General features: G+C 33.7%; 1 protein-coding gene across 1 annotated transcript in view; it reads right to left on the bottom strand.

Moving 5' to 3' along the window:
* Window positions 1-18,307, bottom strand: part of LOC128783063 (dystrophin-like) — a 74,597-nt gene that overhangs the window by 19,046 nt on the left and 37,244 nt on the right. Inside the window, exons 13-15 of the mRNA XM_053933674.1 lie at window positions 10,288-10,461; window positions 8,490-8,645; window positions 4,846-5,016 (exon numbers count right to left, since the gene is read on the bottom strand). Of these exons, the coding sequence (XP_053789649.1) occupies window positions 4,846-5,016; window positions 8,490-8,645; window positions 10,288-10,461 (501 nt within the window). The remainder of the gene's footprint in view (window positions 1-4,845; window positions 5,017-8,489; window positions 8,646-10,287; window positions 10,462-18,307) is intronic.

Here is an 18,307-nt window from a genome sequence, read left to right as displayed (position 1 = left end):
GATCCCACTGTGCTGTGACATACTCTTTATCTTTCAGTTTACTAAAAAATACTTACATGGATTTTTACAGAACAGTTACAACTGTTTTGTTTTGTTTTGTTTTTTTTTTACTTGATGGTTTTGGTTTACTGTGATGGTTTTTGTACATCCCTCCCATCATAAAATACCAACTAGGAATTATGTTTGAAAACAGAAGTTACATAGAAATGAGGGTTTTGGTGTTTTGGTGTTTTTTGTTTCGGTTTGGTTTTTTTATTATTATTCCATTATTTTGTTTGTTTGGTTTGTTTCATTTTTCTGAACATGTGGCAAAAAGGGCTTCTGAGTTATATTTTATAATGAGAAAACTACTATGTACCAAGATGAACTAATGATAGGTTTTTTCAAACAAACCAGAATTATAAGTTAATGCAGGGGATACTATATTTAGCCATGATGGTCATTAACATACATAGATTAAAAAACACAACAATGAATGAGTGAAGAAAAGTTCTGTGTGCCTTTACACTGCCTGTGAGCTGTGGATTACTTGAAAATACTCTTTGCAATTAGAATCTTTCTAAAATAAATTAGGTGTTTCAGCTCTCACAGGTGGGATTGCAGAATTAATCAGAAGCGGACGTTATAGTCTTCTCAGTGGTTGATTATACATATTTATTTGTTTATTTACAGCACATATTTTATTTTTTATTACATTTTGGCCAGTGATTATTAATCAGTTGACACAATTTACAGTTTGTCTTTTTTTATGGATATTACTGACAGGAAATATGTTGCTAAATGTAATTCTAAGTACTTCAAGTCAACTTTATGCTCACTGGTATTACACACTGTGTTAAAAAATCAGATTAAAGCATTGGCAGAGTCATACTGCTGATAGTAGGGAGTGATACAGAATTTTCCTGGTAATACCATCTGCCATTTCCTTTTTAAGAACATGGTTTCCTGGCAATATAATTCTTATCAGTTTGGTTCCTGATTAAAAGACAAATAAACCCTGCAGTTGTTAATGTCTTCAGTGATAAATATGTTCACTAAATCAGAATTCTAATTATAAATGGATTTCTAATATACGATGTTTAATGACTATCTTTCCACCCGCATGTCATTTTTCTTATCTATTATAAACAGAGCTGAATTCAAATGGAAAGATTTAACTTGTCTCTACTGAGCAGAAAGGCAGGATTTACAGTCTTCAGTATATTGCCCATCTCATTTCATATAACTCAGCCAAGTTTTTGTTCCATTCCTTGAAAAATTCTACACAGGAACAAATAACACATTTCCCTTGATGTCCAGATTAATGGTATCTTTCATTAGCTTCATTTTCTATTCAAGATGGACATTCCTTTTTACTTCGAGGTGTTTATACCTTGAAGACAACATTCAGATGTATGATTTCTTTTATTGTCAAATCTGTAATTATCTTTGTAACCCTCTGAGTTATTTTCACTTTTAAGAAGACTTGGGTGCTGAAAATGAATTAGAAATAAGTGCACTAATAAATATAACTGCTTCCTTGTCCTGTAAAGAAAAAAGATTATTAGCCCTCTGCTTAGATATATCGACAGCAGCACACATCCAATTTTCAGTTCATTTGCACTATTGAATTCTTCTCTCTCCCTCTCCATTTTCCATCTTTGTTTTTCTGCAGACTTTTGTCACAATGGGAATCTGCTGGGCTTAATTCATCTCCCAGTGCATTTCATTAGATTGGTTACTGTCTTTGGCAGCCTACTTACCCAGGAAGTCCAAAGCCCAAAGCTGTGACATTAATCAGATACTGTGAGGCTCTGGTTCTGGGGACTAAATTATTGATGTACAATTTTGTGTGATGCCTCAATAAAATTCACATGGGAGTAGCAGCATCGTACTTATTTATGAAGTCCCCACAAGAACTTTAAACTGTCCAGGATAAAATGTAGCACTGTCTCCTAGTGGGAGGTGATTCTTCAGGAAAAAGCACATTCCATGTAATTTCTGTAAATATTTACACTTGTAAGTCTACGATTTGCCACATATACTACCTGTTGGATTGTTCCACATTAGAAGTCTGCTTCCATATCTGTGAATATTTGTTTATATTTCCTAAAAGGCAATATTAAAATGGAATTTTGAAAGCCACTCAGTACATATGTATTTTGCCAAGAGGCAGCTGCTCTCACCCAAAATTGTTTGTTCTTATTTCAGTGATGAACTGACTGAAGGGGAAGAGCTGAGGTACTACATGAATTTAAATTGTAGTGAAGGCTTTGGGGAATATTTGAAGCTAAAATATCCTTTTTACCAGTTTTTCCTTCAAAACTCTATGTATCAGTTCCCTGTGAGAATTCACAATACTCAAGAGCACAACTTAAGATTAGAAGGTGGAATGGTTCCTGTTTGATATATTTTTTTCATGTTAATTGTTCTTATTTTAATTGGCTCTTGTTACCTTTTTTGATTGTCTTTAGATAAAGAATACATTGTACTTGTTGTAGCAAGCTTAAGACATAACAAAGGCTTCCCACTATGCAGGTGCACTAATCATCAGGTTTTAGGTCCTAATTATGCAACTTCTGAATCATTAAAGTTCATATCTAACAACAAAGTGATATTAAGGACAATTTTTTCTCTTTAAACCTCTGAGAAACTACATACATCTGGATCAACAGGAACATGAAGTGCCTATTTCCATTTCAGTAGAACTGTACTGTGTAGTCACCACTGAAGATTATTTTTATTTTACTGGGAGAATGGCCTAACTACCTATCAGATTAGTTTGGAGATGTTAAAACATTAAGATTTTCTAATTTGTCTCTTAAAGATATGACATTTATCCTTTGTTATGGGTGTTAAAGAGTCACTGGAAAGCTACACAGCAGAAAAGGAATTGGGGGTGTTGTTTGACAGATATGAACATGAGCCAGGTGTGCCCAGGGGGCCAAGAAGACCAATGGCACCTGGCCTGGATCAGCAATAGTGTGGCAGCAGGACCAGGACAGGGATTGTCCCTCTGTACTCGGCACTGGTGAGGCCACACCTCAAATCCTGTGTCCAGTTTTGGGCCTCTCACTACAGGAAAGGCATTGAGAGGCTGGAATGAGTCCAGAGAAGGGCAACAGAGCTGGGGGAGGGTCTGGAGGGTCAGTCATGTAGCATCAGCTGAGGGAGCTGGGGTGTTCAAACTGGGTAGTTAAGCAATGGAATGGGATGTCCAAGGAAATGGCAGAGTCACCATCCCTGGAAGTCTTGAAGAAACAACTGGACATGGCACTTAGTGCTGTGGTTAATTGTCACGGTGGTGATTGGCCAAAGGTGGAAAACTACAGGGTCTTGGTCTTTTCCAGCCTTCATGATTCTATGATTCTAAGATCACAATATCAGTCTAAAGAAATGAGAGGAACTGCACAAAATTTACTGCAGGAAAAGCAGGAAGTGAAAATGAGAAAACATCAGGCAATAATAGGAAAGAACAATGGAGCAGTTGCAGGGATTTAGGTTTTTATTTGAAAGTGAAAACTGCAGTAGTCAAAGCAGTAATTGTAAATTAGTAAGAGAGAAAGTTGATACTTTTGGATATCACTTTTAAAATACTGTCTTATTTTAAATACCAAAAAAAAAAAAAAGAACTCCAAATCTAACAAAAGATGTGTAGACTGCGGGTTTTTTAATCGTTATTGTTGTTATTCTAGTATTGTTATTAGTTTGCAAATCAGCAATGCATTTTAAGTCTAAAGACACTTTATCAAGCTCAGAAACTTGAAAGGGTTAGTTAACAACAAAAACAATCCCAACCCACAAAACAAATTTTACTCAAGTGCCTTGAATCTTCACTGCCATTAAAAAATTAGGAAGATTGCCTGTATATAAATCATTACTATTTCTGCAATGCATAGCAAAACTAGTAAAATGTTTAGAGGATTTCTCCCATTAAACAAAGCAAAAGTGGTTTTTTTTTTTTGCACAAACCCCCAAACAGCGTTTAAGGAGATTTTGTTTGTTTGTTTGTTTGTTTCTGAAATTTTATACAAACACTTGTTCAAAATGCTGCTGGCTGCACACAGATATTTGAAAAAAGTGAAACTTTGGATAATGTTGACCATAGTGTGCTATAAAATGCAAATTTTGGTATGTGTGAATAATGATGACTTGGTTTGTTTATGTCCTCAGCTAGATTGGATTCCTGTTACATGTGCAGAAAATGAAATGGATTAGCTACTGTTAAGTGATAACATGCCAAGTTTTAGCATCACACAGAAAAACTCTGGTTTATACAGATGTCTTGCATTCCTTAGTTTCTGTAAAATGTTTATCTAAACTGTGATTTTGAGGAAAGCTTTGGTTAAGGCTTTGAGTTTTAACCTGAAAGATGAGTTCAGGGTGAGGCCTCATGGAAGTAGGAAGCCCCTAGAATGCAAAGGAATGAGCTACAAATCTAAGAGTAAGAAAACAAATATCCTGGCTGCTATCTGAACACGTAGAATATATAGTCTTCTGGCATCTTTAATCTTTCATCTACTATTTAATACCTTTCTAACCATGAGTAGAACGGTGTAAGAGATCTCTACTTACATGGATACTGGGTGGTTGATTTATAGTACTCTAAAAAATTAAATTCTAACTTTAAATTCATCTCAGTGAAGATTTTTGCAACGTTATTGCAATGTAAAAGTGAATTGTGCTATTGATCTCTGCAGAGACAAGACGGTTTAAACTTTTCTGAGCGTTAATGCTAAAGTGAGATAATGTCAAAACATTCACGAAGTTCCACTAACTAAAACACCAGAATTTTTAATTACTTTTCTTTATCATGAAAGAAATCTATCTTTCTGCAATATTCACATGTGTGTGTTGCATTGTTACCTTGCCCCAGGCAATTTCAGCATCCAAATTGCTCGGCATCCCCTGCACAGCCGATCTCTTTGTCAGTTCCGCGTCTGTCACTGCGAGCCACTCTGTCAGAGCATTGATCTCTTTCCGCAGTTTCCGGGACAATTTCAAGCATTTCTCTAACTCTTGCTTTTTTTCTGTCACCTGCAGAAAGAATAATTGTGGTTATTAACCCATCAGTGAAACAGGTCTGATGGTTTTTATATAACATTTTCTGTAGGCCATTTTTCTATAAAAACTAGACTTGGGATTCCACAGGTGAAATATAGGTATGTCTTGATTTGTTCTGTCAGTATCAGTAATTCTGCTGCTAGAATGCAAACACCTACAAGAAAATTATGTGCATAAAGATGCATTGAGTTTGAACTACTAACAGAGCTCCAAAAACCTCCTCTGTTTTGAAGTTGCGCATAACAAGTTAATTTAGAGCGACTGAACTAACAGGCTTTCCTTGAGACACAAAATAGATGTCAAAACCCTTCAGAGGGCATATTTTAATATAGGTGGCCATATAGGAACTGGGATTCCTCAAGGTTTTTTTTCAGTGTAGCTAAGCTACATGGAAGAAAAGAAATATCAGTTGAAGAAAGCCTCAGATCTTGAAACACAATGTCACTGAATAATGTTGAAGTAAAGTAGCACATTTAAGGTTTTAATTTTCTGAATGTTTTGGATGTAAAGTACTAGAGATGACCTCTGCTTTGAAGTTCTTTTAAGCTTGGCACATGGTACCTGGAAGGAAGGTTGAGTATTTATGTTGCTTTGACTGTCTCACACTGCATTTTGAAAGAACAGGGCAAATAGAGCATTTCTTGCAAGACCCTGAGACTCTTCAGGGAGAGGAAGAAAAGGTTTTACTTAATTAGTAGAGAAAGCAGAAAAGTAAATTAAGAGATATTAGATGGGAAACTACACTACAATAGACAATAGGCAACTGGTAGCAGAAAATAAAAATTAATAAATTGTGCTGTGATGAAGTTTAAAAAAATCCGATTAGAGAAGGAGGATTAAAAGTTTCCCATAGATCACTGATATTTAAAAGAAAATCCTAATTAGCTTGAATGTCAAATAGTAATCACTTTAACACTGTAGCCACTGATTTGTATTTAAGTATTTTTAAATAGAAAAAAACTTTCTACAGTGGTAGAAAACTGCACCTACTAAAACTCTTTTCTACTTTGCCATTCAGAACAAGTAGTGGCACAATGATCAAATGGATTCATAGATTGACTGCTAAGGAGAATTTGAGGTTTTAAAATGTAGCAGGATGTTACAAGGTTATATACATGGCTTTTCCTATCCCTGAGTAAGGAGATGAGATTTGCCTATGGAATAAGCTATAAAGTGCTCCTGATAATTTATTATCACTCTGTAAAGGCTTACTACTGAAATCTCATAACATTTTTCACTGAATATGCTTTATGTGCTTTCTTGCATGCCAAATGTATTAAATGAGACCGCAGAACTTACAGTCAGGCCAAGAGGTAAATCCCTGGGAAGGACCATAAAACTCAGCTTTTTAGAGCTCTATTCACACATGGAGCCAGGTTTTCCACCTTTTCTTCTGAAGAGTGTAATAGCAATTGTAAATAACATTACCTTGCAGCAATACAATGCAAAATGCACTACCCTGAACTTGATTGCCTGTTTAAGAACTTTAAGCACCTGGTATATTATAAAATGAAGTTACTCATACTTGTCAAAACAGAGAGAGAATATTTGTGTTCCTATATACATCTCTAACATGTGTTTATTATATAAATAATACATTATCTCCATATACATTGCATACTGCAGAATATTGATTTTTGTTAGTTTGTTAGTATCTCAAATGTAAAGATGCATTTTCTACAGAAAAATAGGAAACAGTGCCCTCTAAAGGCCTTCTGGGTCAGAAAATGTGATTTTACTTTATTTAGTGAGTTACTTTATTTATAAGGGCCTCTTGAAGGCCCTCATAATTTATAAAAGGCCCTCTTTATTTATAAAAGCCTCTTGAAACAGTACCTACAAAATCACACAAGTGAACCTATGCTGGAAGATGTGTTTTTCCCTCAGACCATAAATTTCAGTCCTGAGACTCACTATCAGTTATAACTATTGTTAGTCTTCTCTTAAAAAGTCTTTTTCTCAGCGCAATCAATTAGTGCTGATAATGGCTATTCAATTCCTTTATTTCTATATATCTGGGCTTCTGTGTCTTTCTCTCAAACTGTTAATTACCGTGCTGAGCAAAATTAAATGTGAGAAATTCCACCTAGGGCAGCAGAGCTAAGCTCAGCACTGCAAATTTTTGAGACACATCAATTTGCAATATGGCTCACTTCAAGTCACTAATGGCTCCCTAATGGTACAGTTTTATCCCTTCATTAGATAAGAGAGGTTTCCTACAATAATGGCACCTGTTTGCTGTTAAGTTAAACATAATGCAGGAATAAATGCCACAGTTCTTTCTAAAATAATGGAGAGCTCAAACATATTATCCAATCCCAAATGGCAGCTATCCACACCTACTGAAGCAAATTCCAGTTTTCCTGACACGCAAAAGATTGATGTCTCTTAATACCTTTACTTTCTAGCAAGAGAGAACTGTTTTAATTCAGATTCCCTAATGAGTACTATCTCTGTCAAAAGTAACATAACTCTTACTGCTTTATCATACTGTAGTCACCAGGGTTTGATTCTCATTATCTGTTTAAACCATATACTGGCTCTCAGTATTAACATGGGCTCATTTTCTTAGCTATTAATAATTTATGATTTGAATAATTTATAATCTAAAAATTAAGAATTTGCTTCCTGTCCTGTTTTGTGTTTTTCAAGTGCACAAATTTTAGAAACAAACAGGTATTATCTCTTGTTCACAATTTTCAGTCATCCAGTCACAGCACCAAATTCACTCTCATCTTACAGTTTCCAGAAGTTCTTTGAATAGTTCTAATGAGAGCAAGAGAAACAAAACAGAGTAATGAAGGATATGTGTTAACTGAATTACTTAAATGACGTCTTCTTTAGGACAATGTCACAATGTCTCTTCTGAGTCTAGTTAATATTGGTTAGGAGCCTGTGCATCCTACTTTGTATAGTTGACTTTTACACAAGTGCCTCTCGAGGAAAGCTTCAGTGGCAAGAGCTTTTTTGTTCAACATATTTTTGAACAGCAAGAAATGCAAATTATATATTTTAAGATCTATACAGTCAGAGGCAGTATATTTAAAAGGTAGATTTTTCTCTTTTATGAAACAGGCCTAGAAGTAAAACTTGATCTTAGTAATTTCCTAATTTGAAGTGACTCTTTGAGGCATCAGAATGAAACAACATCCCGCATCTGAACTCTAAAAACCAAAGAACTAGCAGAAAAAAAAAAACAAATACAATATTAAGAAACTAAAATTTTGAATTGCAATAAAGGAAATTTTTATTTTTCTAGGTGATTGTTTTTTTGTTTTTTATTTTTCAGAGCAACTGAATAGCCATGCTGATGATTGCCTTTGCCTCCACTCCTTCTCTCCCACTGGAAGAACCTTGAAAGGAACCAGTAAAAAATCCCATTTACTTACCACACAGAGGTTACTTTTCACTTTGCCAGTACATGGCTTTATATTAAAAACACTTACCTTTGCACCCAATTCATTATACTGCAGCTTCAAAGCTGTAAGCCTTTCATCCAGTTCCTTTGGGTTCTCTGTCTGCTGCTTCTGAACAATCTGCCTCCCAGTTTTTATCACTGTTTCCACTTCAGACTTCACCTCACTCAGGTTTTTATATAATTTCTAATCAAATAGAAATATAAAAAGTGAAACACCACCATTACAACATGAAAACTAGAAAAGACCATTGGAAGTATTCAGAATCCAAATGAATAAATTCAGAACAGTCCATATTTACAAACAGTGAACTCAATGACATGTCACTAAAACCTGATTAACTAAACTAATAACTAAACTAATTTCAGTGTTAGAAATGTTATACATGAGAAAGTACACATCATTATTAATTGTTTTAGGCTGTGACAGAGGTTGTTTTAAAGCTTAGATAATGCAGTATTTAAAACAACAACAGATATCTTCTGTCAACTCATGCAGAATGTTGGACGTATTGGAACTACAAATACCCATTAGTTTTTAAAATCTGTCATTTTTTCATACTGCTGAATCTAGAGACTGGAAGGATAGAGGATTATCCCTACATTTAGTAAGTGCCATACTCTAAAAAATTTAGTTAATAAAAGTAACAAAATGAGGTGGACCTACAATTACTACTTTATTTACTTAGAGTAAGTAGTCCAGCTCCTTTCTAGGTGCTTAATATGATAATAAATTCTTCATTCCTGAAAACCAGCCAAGAAATTAGGAAGCTGTTGTATGATGCATATTGTCTAAATTCTGAATATATACTATAACTAGATTTTGAAAAACAGGAACATTATGAGAATCCTTGTAGTTAAAGATGCTCTAAAACCACTATAAGTTTTCCACAAAATACATCAAGACCGCAAAAGCCACTGCTGAGTGAAGAGATATTAATTCAGTACAGAGCTTCTAAGAACCACATAATTCTAATAATAATGTCATTCTCACATGAACCTGAATTTAAGAGCAATTTCATTTAAGAAAAATGGAAGATGTAAAGCAGTAACATTGACTTGTCCTATGCTTTTTTTAAAATTTAAATTCTTTCTACTTTTACATCTGAAAGAAGTTGGGAGGTGGAAACCTTCAGGCATGCCATTGCCCCAGGGGGAAAAAAAAACCACAAAAAAACCCCAATAAACAAATCGAATAAAGACAAACAAAAAAAAAAAAAAGTAAGAAAAGAAAAAAAATAATAAAAAAGGAAAAATATAAACCAGCTACTTTTGTTGTTACATTCTTCTTTTTATGATCATCAAGAACGAGGTGTTTAGCTTTATTTATTTAAGGGGAGCAGGATTATAGTGATATTAAAGAGATATGTACAGATTTTTTTCATATTCCTTAGGACATACTCAGGTCATCTTTTGTTCTTGAACTGAAAGAAACCCATAGCATGCCATCTCATGGAAGTTTTAATCTATGGTTTTCCATTATGCTTTGTGTTTCCTGGCTAGAATAGACTTGTGCTCTGTAACACCTCTTTTGGTTATGTCACAGAGTTCCATGACTGTAGAATATAGAAAATAGAGCCAAGATGGGGAGATAAATTCAACTGCAGGATAGGATCTGGGAATTAGAAAGGGATCCTAACTGGTATCCTCACATAGTGAAAGTGCATGCCTAGAGTTCTGAAGGGGGGCTTTGTTGTTTTTCTGGGGGTTTTGTTTGTTTGTTTGGGTTTTGGATTTTTTTTTTGTATAACTGAATTAAGGACAGTAATCCCCAATTTTTAGCTTTCTCTAACTAAAGCCAATAGAAAGACAGCATCCTAAATATTCACCATGCAATGATCCAGCTGTGATTGTACTACTTCCTGCTCAACACTCTTCATCTCCAGCTTGGGCACCTGCAATTTCACTTCATCTAGAATTCTTTTACATTCTTGGAGGCGCTGTTCAAAGTTGGCTGGCTTCTGAAACAAGCGAAACTTCACGGACACATCCTGCAGCTTTTTCTGAAAAGGAAACATGAACAACTAGAAAGTGTGAAATCAAATCAATGCTGAAGACAAGTCTTAGTCCTGTTACAGAATATTTAGAATACACTGTCAATCAGCAATTTTTATTAAAAGAATATAAAACTTTTGGGGAAAATGCCAGTGGCAGAGAATCTTGGGTGTGCACTGGAGGATAAAAATTCTTCCATCATCCAGGGCACTGGATGCAGTAGAGCCTGTGGAAAAAGAGCCTGAATACACACATAAAGAAAGGGAGAAGTTTTATATTTTTCAATATGCAAAATGTTTGGGGGTGTGAGGAAAAAAAAAATTAATGACTTGAAGATAAGCACATTCACATTGCAGAGTGAATGCTCTTCAACTCTATCAGTTGCTGCTTCTTGGTATGAGGAATGAATCTTTTAGTCCTTCAAAAAAACCTAAATAATGTGGCTTGGCAGTAAGTAGGTCTAGCACAAACCACAAAATTTAGAGTATAAAATTGATTTATATTTCAATTTAAAAAAAGTCTAACCTAGAGCAAAAAGAAAGGCAATTTGAAGGCAGAAAAAAAAAAAAAAAACAAAACTGTGACAAGCTTGGCTTCTAATTTCATCATTTTCACAATTTTCTATCTTTGTGCATTAATTAGACTGCTTGCTTACATGATCCCTAGCTCAGGGGAAGGGGAAATAATTAAAAATAAAGAAAAGAAATTTTAATTATCTACTTGAAAAAGAACTAATTTCTCTATAGAAGTACAGAGTGAAGTATTATTGAATAAGTTTTTCAACTGTCTTGGGAACAAAAAACAAGAATAAATGTCACTAAGAAATAGCTAAGTAATTAAACAGGAACTCAGCATCTGCAAACATATTTCTGATTTTTTTATCTTCACCAACTGGATACTTTATTCCACTACAGTGTAGTCTGTGTCATATAGATTTGAGGAAAAACTGTAATAAGGCATAGAATTGGTCTATGCATAGGCATTGGTAAAAACCCTTCCCACATCTCTCAGATTTCTGAAAAGGAGGCAGAAATCATGAGCAGCAGACAACCTGGGGTACCACAGAAAAGTGTGTAAATATCCAGCAGCTCCTTCCAACAACTTTCCTCTTTAAACACTTTTTATGAAATTCAGATCCAATAAGATAAGAAAGGAAGACTTTCTGACTATGAATAAGTGGACAATTGAATAAAAGTAGGGAACAAGGGTAGGAATAATGGCCTTATTTTTCTTTAGTGTGTTTGCATACACTAAATTTGTATGTAATTAGTTTTTAATTCTCTCCAATTTGATGAAGGTCAAATCCTGTGAGAATCTTGTATTGCCACATCTATACCAGTTACCATTTCTATTGGTCAATACATTAAAAGTTAGTTAGAAAGAGAGAGAGTGACAATATTAATAGCAGAGAAAACTAAAGCCACCTGTGAAGAATCACTGAAGAATTGAAAAGTACTGAGGATCTGTAGGAGGGAAAAAAAACCACTTGATATACAAGTGGCATCTAAATTATCTTTTAGCACTCTTACTCAAGTTCTCACAGATAACAGTAACACCTATATTATATACTTATATTTATCACCAACATTTTAAAATAATATTATCTCCACACTTAAAAGCAGCAAAATAAGCAAAGTGGGTATTTGAAAAAATTTGGAACATAAAGAAAACAAAAATGTTTTGTACCTGTCACAGCATAAAAGTCATTGAATAAAGCCATTTTGTACCTGAATAAAATTTCTGATTACTTTGTTCCAAAAAGTCATTTTTAAAATAGAAAATTTATAAAGAATTGCAGGAAAATTAAAGATGTATATCTGAAAGTCTCAATATGCTTTAACATATTTGTCCCTAGAAAAGGGACAATTGAGGATGTATTCAAAAAGTTGACCAGAAAAGCATTCAGTACTGAATTTCAAAAAATAATCATTCATTAGAAAAGATTTTACATTAATGTAACAATTCTCAGTCTGTTAGGACTAAGTAGGTACTATATCACTATGTCAGAAATAGATTTTTATTTCCTATTCATAGTTTTCCCCTTAAGTTTAAAAATTAGAACTTAACTCTCAGCCTACAATAATTTAAAAAGCCAGGATACATTTGGCCACAGTTCCTTCAAAATCTCATTGCATTTATTTAATTTCATAGGTTTTTTAGTTTATGACCAGGTAATTGAACTAATAATAGAATAAATATATCAAATTAGAAATATTACTTAGTGCAAACAAAAATAAAAAAGAAGAAATTATTTGTAAGTAAGAATGCTATTCAGACACTAGGAAGTGGAGACTGATTTCATAAAATATATTTTACCTCTAAAGGTAATATAATGATGGAAAGGAATTCAAGAGAGTTCAGTGGCCTAAAATCAAATATAGTTATAAATATGTGTAACAAAGGGTTCAGCTTCTACCTGCTTTGGTAGTTGATATTTATATTATGAATGTAAATGACTACTTTTTTGTTTATATTTTATGTAATGTTGGCAAGGCAGTGTGATGACCTCCACCAATTTTTCAAAACTCAAACTGGTGCACATAATCAGCTAGAGAAACCTTACAAAGAGAAAAAAATGTCTGCAGAGAGGTGGATTAATAAAAAAGGCACCCAGAAAGGGTTGTGCTCTCTTGCATGTTGTTGAATTCACAAACATTTATTTAGAGCCATCTGATGCCTGCATTTCACTGATGAAATATGGGCATCTTCACAGCTGCCATGGAGACCATCAGAAGGTGAGTTAGTATGAAGAAAGGCTGAAAAATGAGGAAACATAAATATTCTCTGCAAAGAAATCTAGTCCTGTATATAAGATGAAACATTAAAAAAGTCAATTTGTTAATTTCAAATAATTAACTGCTAAAAAGCAATTAATCATACCCATAATAAAAATTAAAACCCAAACTGAGGTGCCTAGAAATACTTGACAGGGATGAATCAAAAAATGACAATAATTAAATTATTTGTCTTTCTAATGAATTATGAAAATTTATTTTGCCACCTACAAAAAAAAAAGCCAACAAAAAACCAACAAAAAACAATCCAGCAATATAGTTAAGAACCTATCATTAATGGGTAAAAATGCATATTTTTCACTATTTATTCAGTCTTCTTTATTTTCAAGAAGGTCTGTATCCATTAAGCTAGATGAAATAATGCATTATCTAACATTTTAAACTGATGTCTGATTTGCAGTGCTCAGCATAATTTGTACTTCAAATGTAGCTCTACTAAGAATTTCCAAATATTTTAACCTATTTTTGACAGTAAATATTTTCCAATACCTCAAAACTTGCATCAAAAAAGTTCCACTGTAGTTTTACCTCTTGAAACCTCAGCACATTCAAAGCACCCCCTAATACATGGTGTCCCTACCAGTTGGTTACATCAGTCCTGCACACCTTAGAACTGCTGCCAATGACACAGGAAGGCTGGAATAAAAAAATGAGCAGGAAGAAGTATGCTTCATCCACTCTGATTTTCTGGCTAGAAAGAAACAGCTAAAGCAGAAGAGATACCTTAAGAACACTTCCAAGGTAGAGTAACAGTACCACTCACACTAATTTGAATGAGAAGGAAAAATGGTAGAAATAAAATTTGCCCACCTGTGCCACATCAATTTGGGAAAGCACTCTTTTGGCAGCATCTTTACCCCGGTTTCTTTTCTTCATTTCTTCCAAACTAATCTCGTGACTTGTTAACTCAGATTGTATTTTCTGTTGGAAAACCAAGACAGCAATCAGCAAGGTTTGAGGGAAAATTGTATGCTACTCAAATTATTTGGGCCAGTTGAATTTGAACCACGTTGAACAGCAGGACCAGTGTGTAGAGCACTGGTAGCAGCACGAGGGAGGTGACCCTGCCCCTCTGCTCAGTGCTGTGTCTGCAGTGCTGTGTCCAGCCCTGGCCTTCTCAGGGCAAGAGAAACACAGAGCTCCTGGAGCAGCTCCAGCAGAAGGTGGCAAAGACGGTTAAGGTACTGAATGTGGATTTATTTTTTTTCTGGAGGAAAACAACAGTTTTCATTTGGTAAAAATATTAAAAATTAATCATAGAAAAAAAAATAGAAAAGTTACTTGCTTCACTATTCGTAATTCTTCCAATTTCCATAGTATCACCAGGCAAGTTGAGAGAAAAGAGATCAAAGTATCCTGCAAGTATAACATCACCTTCATCTTAGAGAGCTGTGCTATATCTAAAACAGTACACAATTTTTGGCGTACTAATGACCAGAATCAGTGTTCAATATCAGTCATCTGTAGCTCAAAGCACAATGACAAGCAGTTCATTATTGTACTAACTTCATGTATTTTCTAACACATATAGCTTGTTATGTCTGTCTGCAAAATCAGTGTGATCCAAGGAAAAACATCAGCTTTTTTTGGTTCACCATTAATCAACCTTACAAGACAAAATTAACTTAAGCAGTGTTGGCTAGTGCAATGTAATGGAAAAGAATTCCCAGAAAATATATTGATGAAATATACTTGAGGAAGATTCACATATAATTATGTTTAAATTGTTAGAAAATAAGAAATTGTTATTAGCAGAATTGCTAGACAGCACCACTGAAAAGAATTACCCTATGAAATAAGGACACAAAGCTATGTTCCCATCATGAGATGCATTTGAAGCCATTACTCATGAATTAAAAAGTGATTTTTAATTTAATCTTTTTTCAATAGCATATAGCATTTTTCAGATGCCCTGAAGACCAGCTATAATTTGAAATATATATACATAAATTTATCTTACACTACAGTAACTTTAATAGTAAAAATTAATATGCATGTTTTTTAACCGGATTTTCATAGGTTATTAAGTACAAAGCTGTGTATGTACCATATGCTGCCTACTTTATACAGCTATTACATGGTTATAATGACTTGTATACCATTATAATGTCCTATGTATTTTAACACTTAACTGCAAGCAGGTTTTCACAAGTTATATTGAATATGTACTAAATTTTAAGATAAAAAGAAAGATACATGAAACCATTCAGTCTTTACTAAGTTATTCAGTAATAAATTATTCAGTAAAATTTGGAGAATTAAAATATTTTTCTAAAGCAAAGTATTTGTAAAAGAAAAAATTATTAGTAGAAAGTTCCAAATTAGTAGAAAGTTCCAAGTAGATGATTTTTTTCTTCTAAAATAATCATAATTATATATTTTTGATTTTTCATATTTTGACTTCTCCTTCACAGGGCTATTTAATGAATGGCCAGGAACATCTGAAGAAAGTAATATAAATTTTAAAAGTATGATATTTAATTTTTGAGAAAACAAAAAAATGGTCAATTAAAAGAATGATTCCATGGAGAAGGTTTATTTAATTGGTGAGCATTTATTTTGTCCTTGTCTAAGTTTAAAGTTTCCCCCTGAAGTGTGCCTGAATTGTAACAGGATTATCTTCCATTTTTGTGCTGCACACAAACCCAGCAGGTGGTGATTTAGTTAGTACCTGAAGCCAAATAATTTTTAAATGTCTTGGATGTTAGAATTGCATATGAAAGGAAGAAACTAGTCTGAATGCTAAAAAATATACTATATAAACCCAAGCATTTCAACAGTTTGCTTCCCCACCTCATCAACGAACTGGTTTTTGGTTGCATTTTCCAATTTACTTTGTTCAACCTCAGAGTCACTCTGGGAAGCACATAATTGAACAGTTCTTATCTGAATAGGTCAGAACAACACTGTACAGATAAGAGTATTGTTTAAGTAATTAGGTATTATGGGATATTGCATAGAGTTTGCTCTATCTTACTATTTTAAATTGATCTGCAGGAGAGAGATGAAGTGTCATCTTCTCTGACATCAAAATGTGGAATTAGAGAGAACACATTAGAGAAAAGATTAAAAGAAAAGTTACTAAGGCTTATAGCAAGGAAAGCCTTTTTTTCTTTTTCTTTTTATTTGCTACTGCTGCTCACTGGCAGAAAAATTAAATCAGTCATGAACAGATATAAAAGAATTTATAACACTTGCCTGTAATGTCCATTATAATTCAATTTTTAAATGCTCTCTTTGACTTTTGTGTGCCTTCTGACTCACCAATTTATTGCATGAACTTCTTAACGTCCATAAGAAAACACTATTTTTTCTTGTATTATCTTGTACTATCTCTTATTTTTTCCAGTGGTTCCTGTCTATTTATTTTCTATTTTTCTTAATAAAGAGCAAAACTTGCCTTCATTTAATTTCTGGAACATCAGAATATAACGTACTGTACATAACCAAGCAAACTACTGTGCATAAATTATTGTGTCTTCCAGGTTAAGGATTCTCATTTGCTGTCACTGGCAATCTTTCAGGAAATTTGCAAAACTTTTATTCATAAACATACGTAACACACATAGAAGATGATACAGCACAAATGACAAACAGGTAATTCTTAACTCAAACTGCATGCTTTGTTATAGACACTAACTTTCAAGAAATATTAACTGGAGAGTCCAAATGATAAAAGAAAGGTAGAATAGGGTAGAACCATGACTGACAAGGCAATACTGAGCAAGCTGGACATGACAAATGCAGTTAAAACACAGTGTTCAGATACTATGGAGATGTGTGGAGGGTGACAACCTGTACAGTACAGAAAACTGCATAGATATTCAAACTTAATATATAACAAAATGTAAGCTTTTGAATAACACTTATCAGCTCTTCCCTCTGACCACTGATCCACACATGGCTGAAAACCACAATCCACACAATTTCCAGCAGAGGAAAGGTATGTGTAGATAACTTTAACACCTTCCTAAGTAGACAACTGTGAGTTCTTGGTCCCAAAATATTAGTCTGAAGGCAATGAAGCATGGCATCATCTTGTCAAGTAACATCTTGAACAACTGAACCATTCTGCCATTGTATCATCACATTAACTTTGGTTTTGAGCAAATCACAAAGATATTATAAAAACAATATATTAGGCACCTTCACTTAGAAAATACCCAGGCATGTAATGTTTAACTCTACAGAACTGAAATTATACAAGGATTTTATTGCAAAGGTAAATTATTTTTGTACTTTTCAAAAACACAGTATTAAGTTATTTTCCACACCATAACTTATATAGTTTGACTGGGGAGAACAACAAAGTGATCTCTCATAAGCAGGTAAGAAATGAAATAAGTTGATTTTCTTTCCCATACTGTAAAAATATTCAAGTAGACACTGAGACTACGCAGAAATACAAAGTAGATATTCTCTCTTCCATCAAAAGTCATTGATAATAAAGCTACAAATAATTATTTGAAAAATATTTTGTCATACAAATGTAATATTTTCAGTACAAATTAATTTTTCTCCTGTCAGTTAAAGAATACTTTAAATAAAAAGTCACCAACTGCAAATTATTGTGATAATGACTTCATTCTCTGTATTTTTGTACAAATAATCTTTCCTTTCGCAATATTGCTCTAGAATTTTACCTCACTCAAGGTTTATTCATAATTGGGCCTTAAGGAATCTAAACTGATTTGTCCGTGTAGATGCTGTTAGGTTTTTTTTTGTCTGAAAACATCATCTTTAGTTGTATTCCAAATAATTCAGGTAACATTGGTTTTCTAGCATTAAAGTCTCAGCGCCACAGGGTGGAGTAAGAAGCACACAGAATTTACAATCAAAAAAGTGATCCTAAGAACAGCACACACTGAACTCCTCCTTTTTCTTCTGTCAAGTTTCTGAATAAACTAAACTGATCATTTCACTTAATAAAGAGGAGCTAAATATAATTTTGTTTTCTCAGCTTAATTTCTGATCAGTTGAAATAAAGATTATTCCTCCTATCAATACTCTAAATGGATTTGAAATTTTTAAGGCAAACACACAGAGGTCCCAAGCTCAG

The sequence above is a fragment of the Vidua chalybeata genome, chromosome 2 (genome assembly GCF_026979565.1).
Source record: "Vidua chalybeata isolate OUT-0048 chromosome 2, bVidCha1 merged haplotype, whole genome shotgun sequence".
NCBI classification, from domain to species: domain Eukaryota; kingdom Metazoa; phylum Chordata; class Aves; order Passeriformes; family Viduidae; genus Vidua; species Vidua chalybeata.
This window is presented reverse-complemented; position numbering and strand designations above follow the sequence as displayed.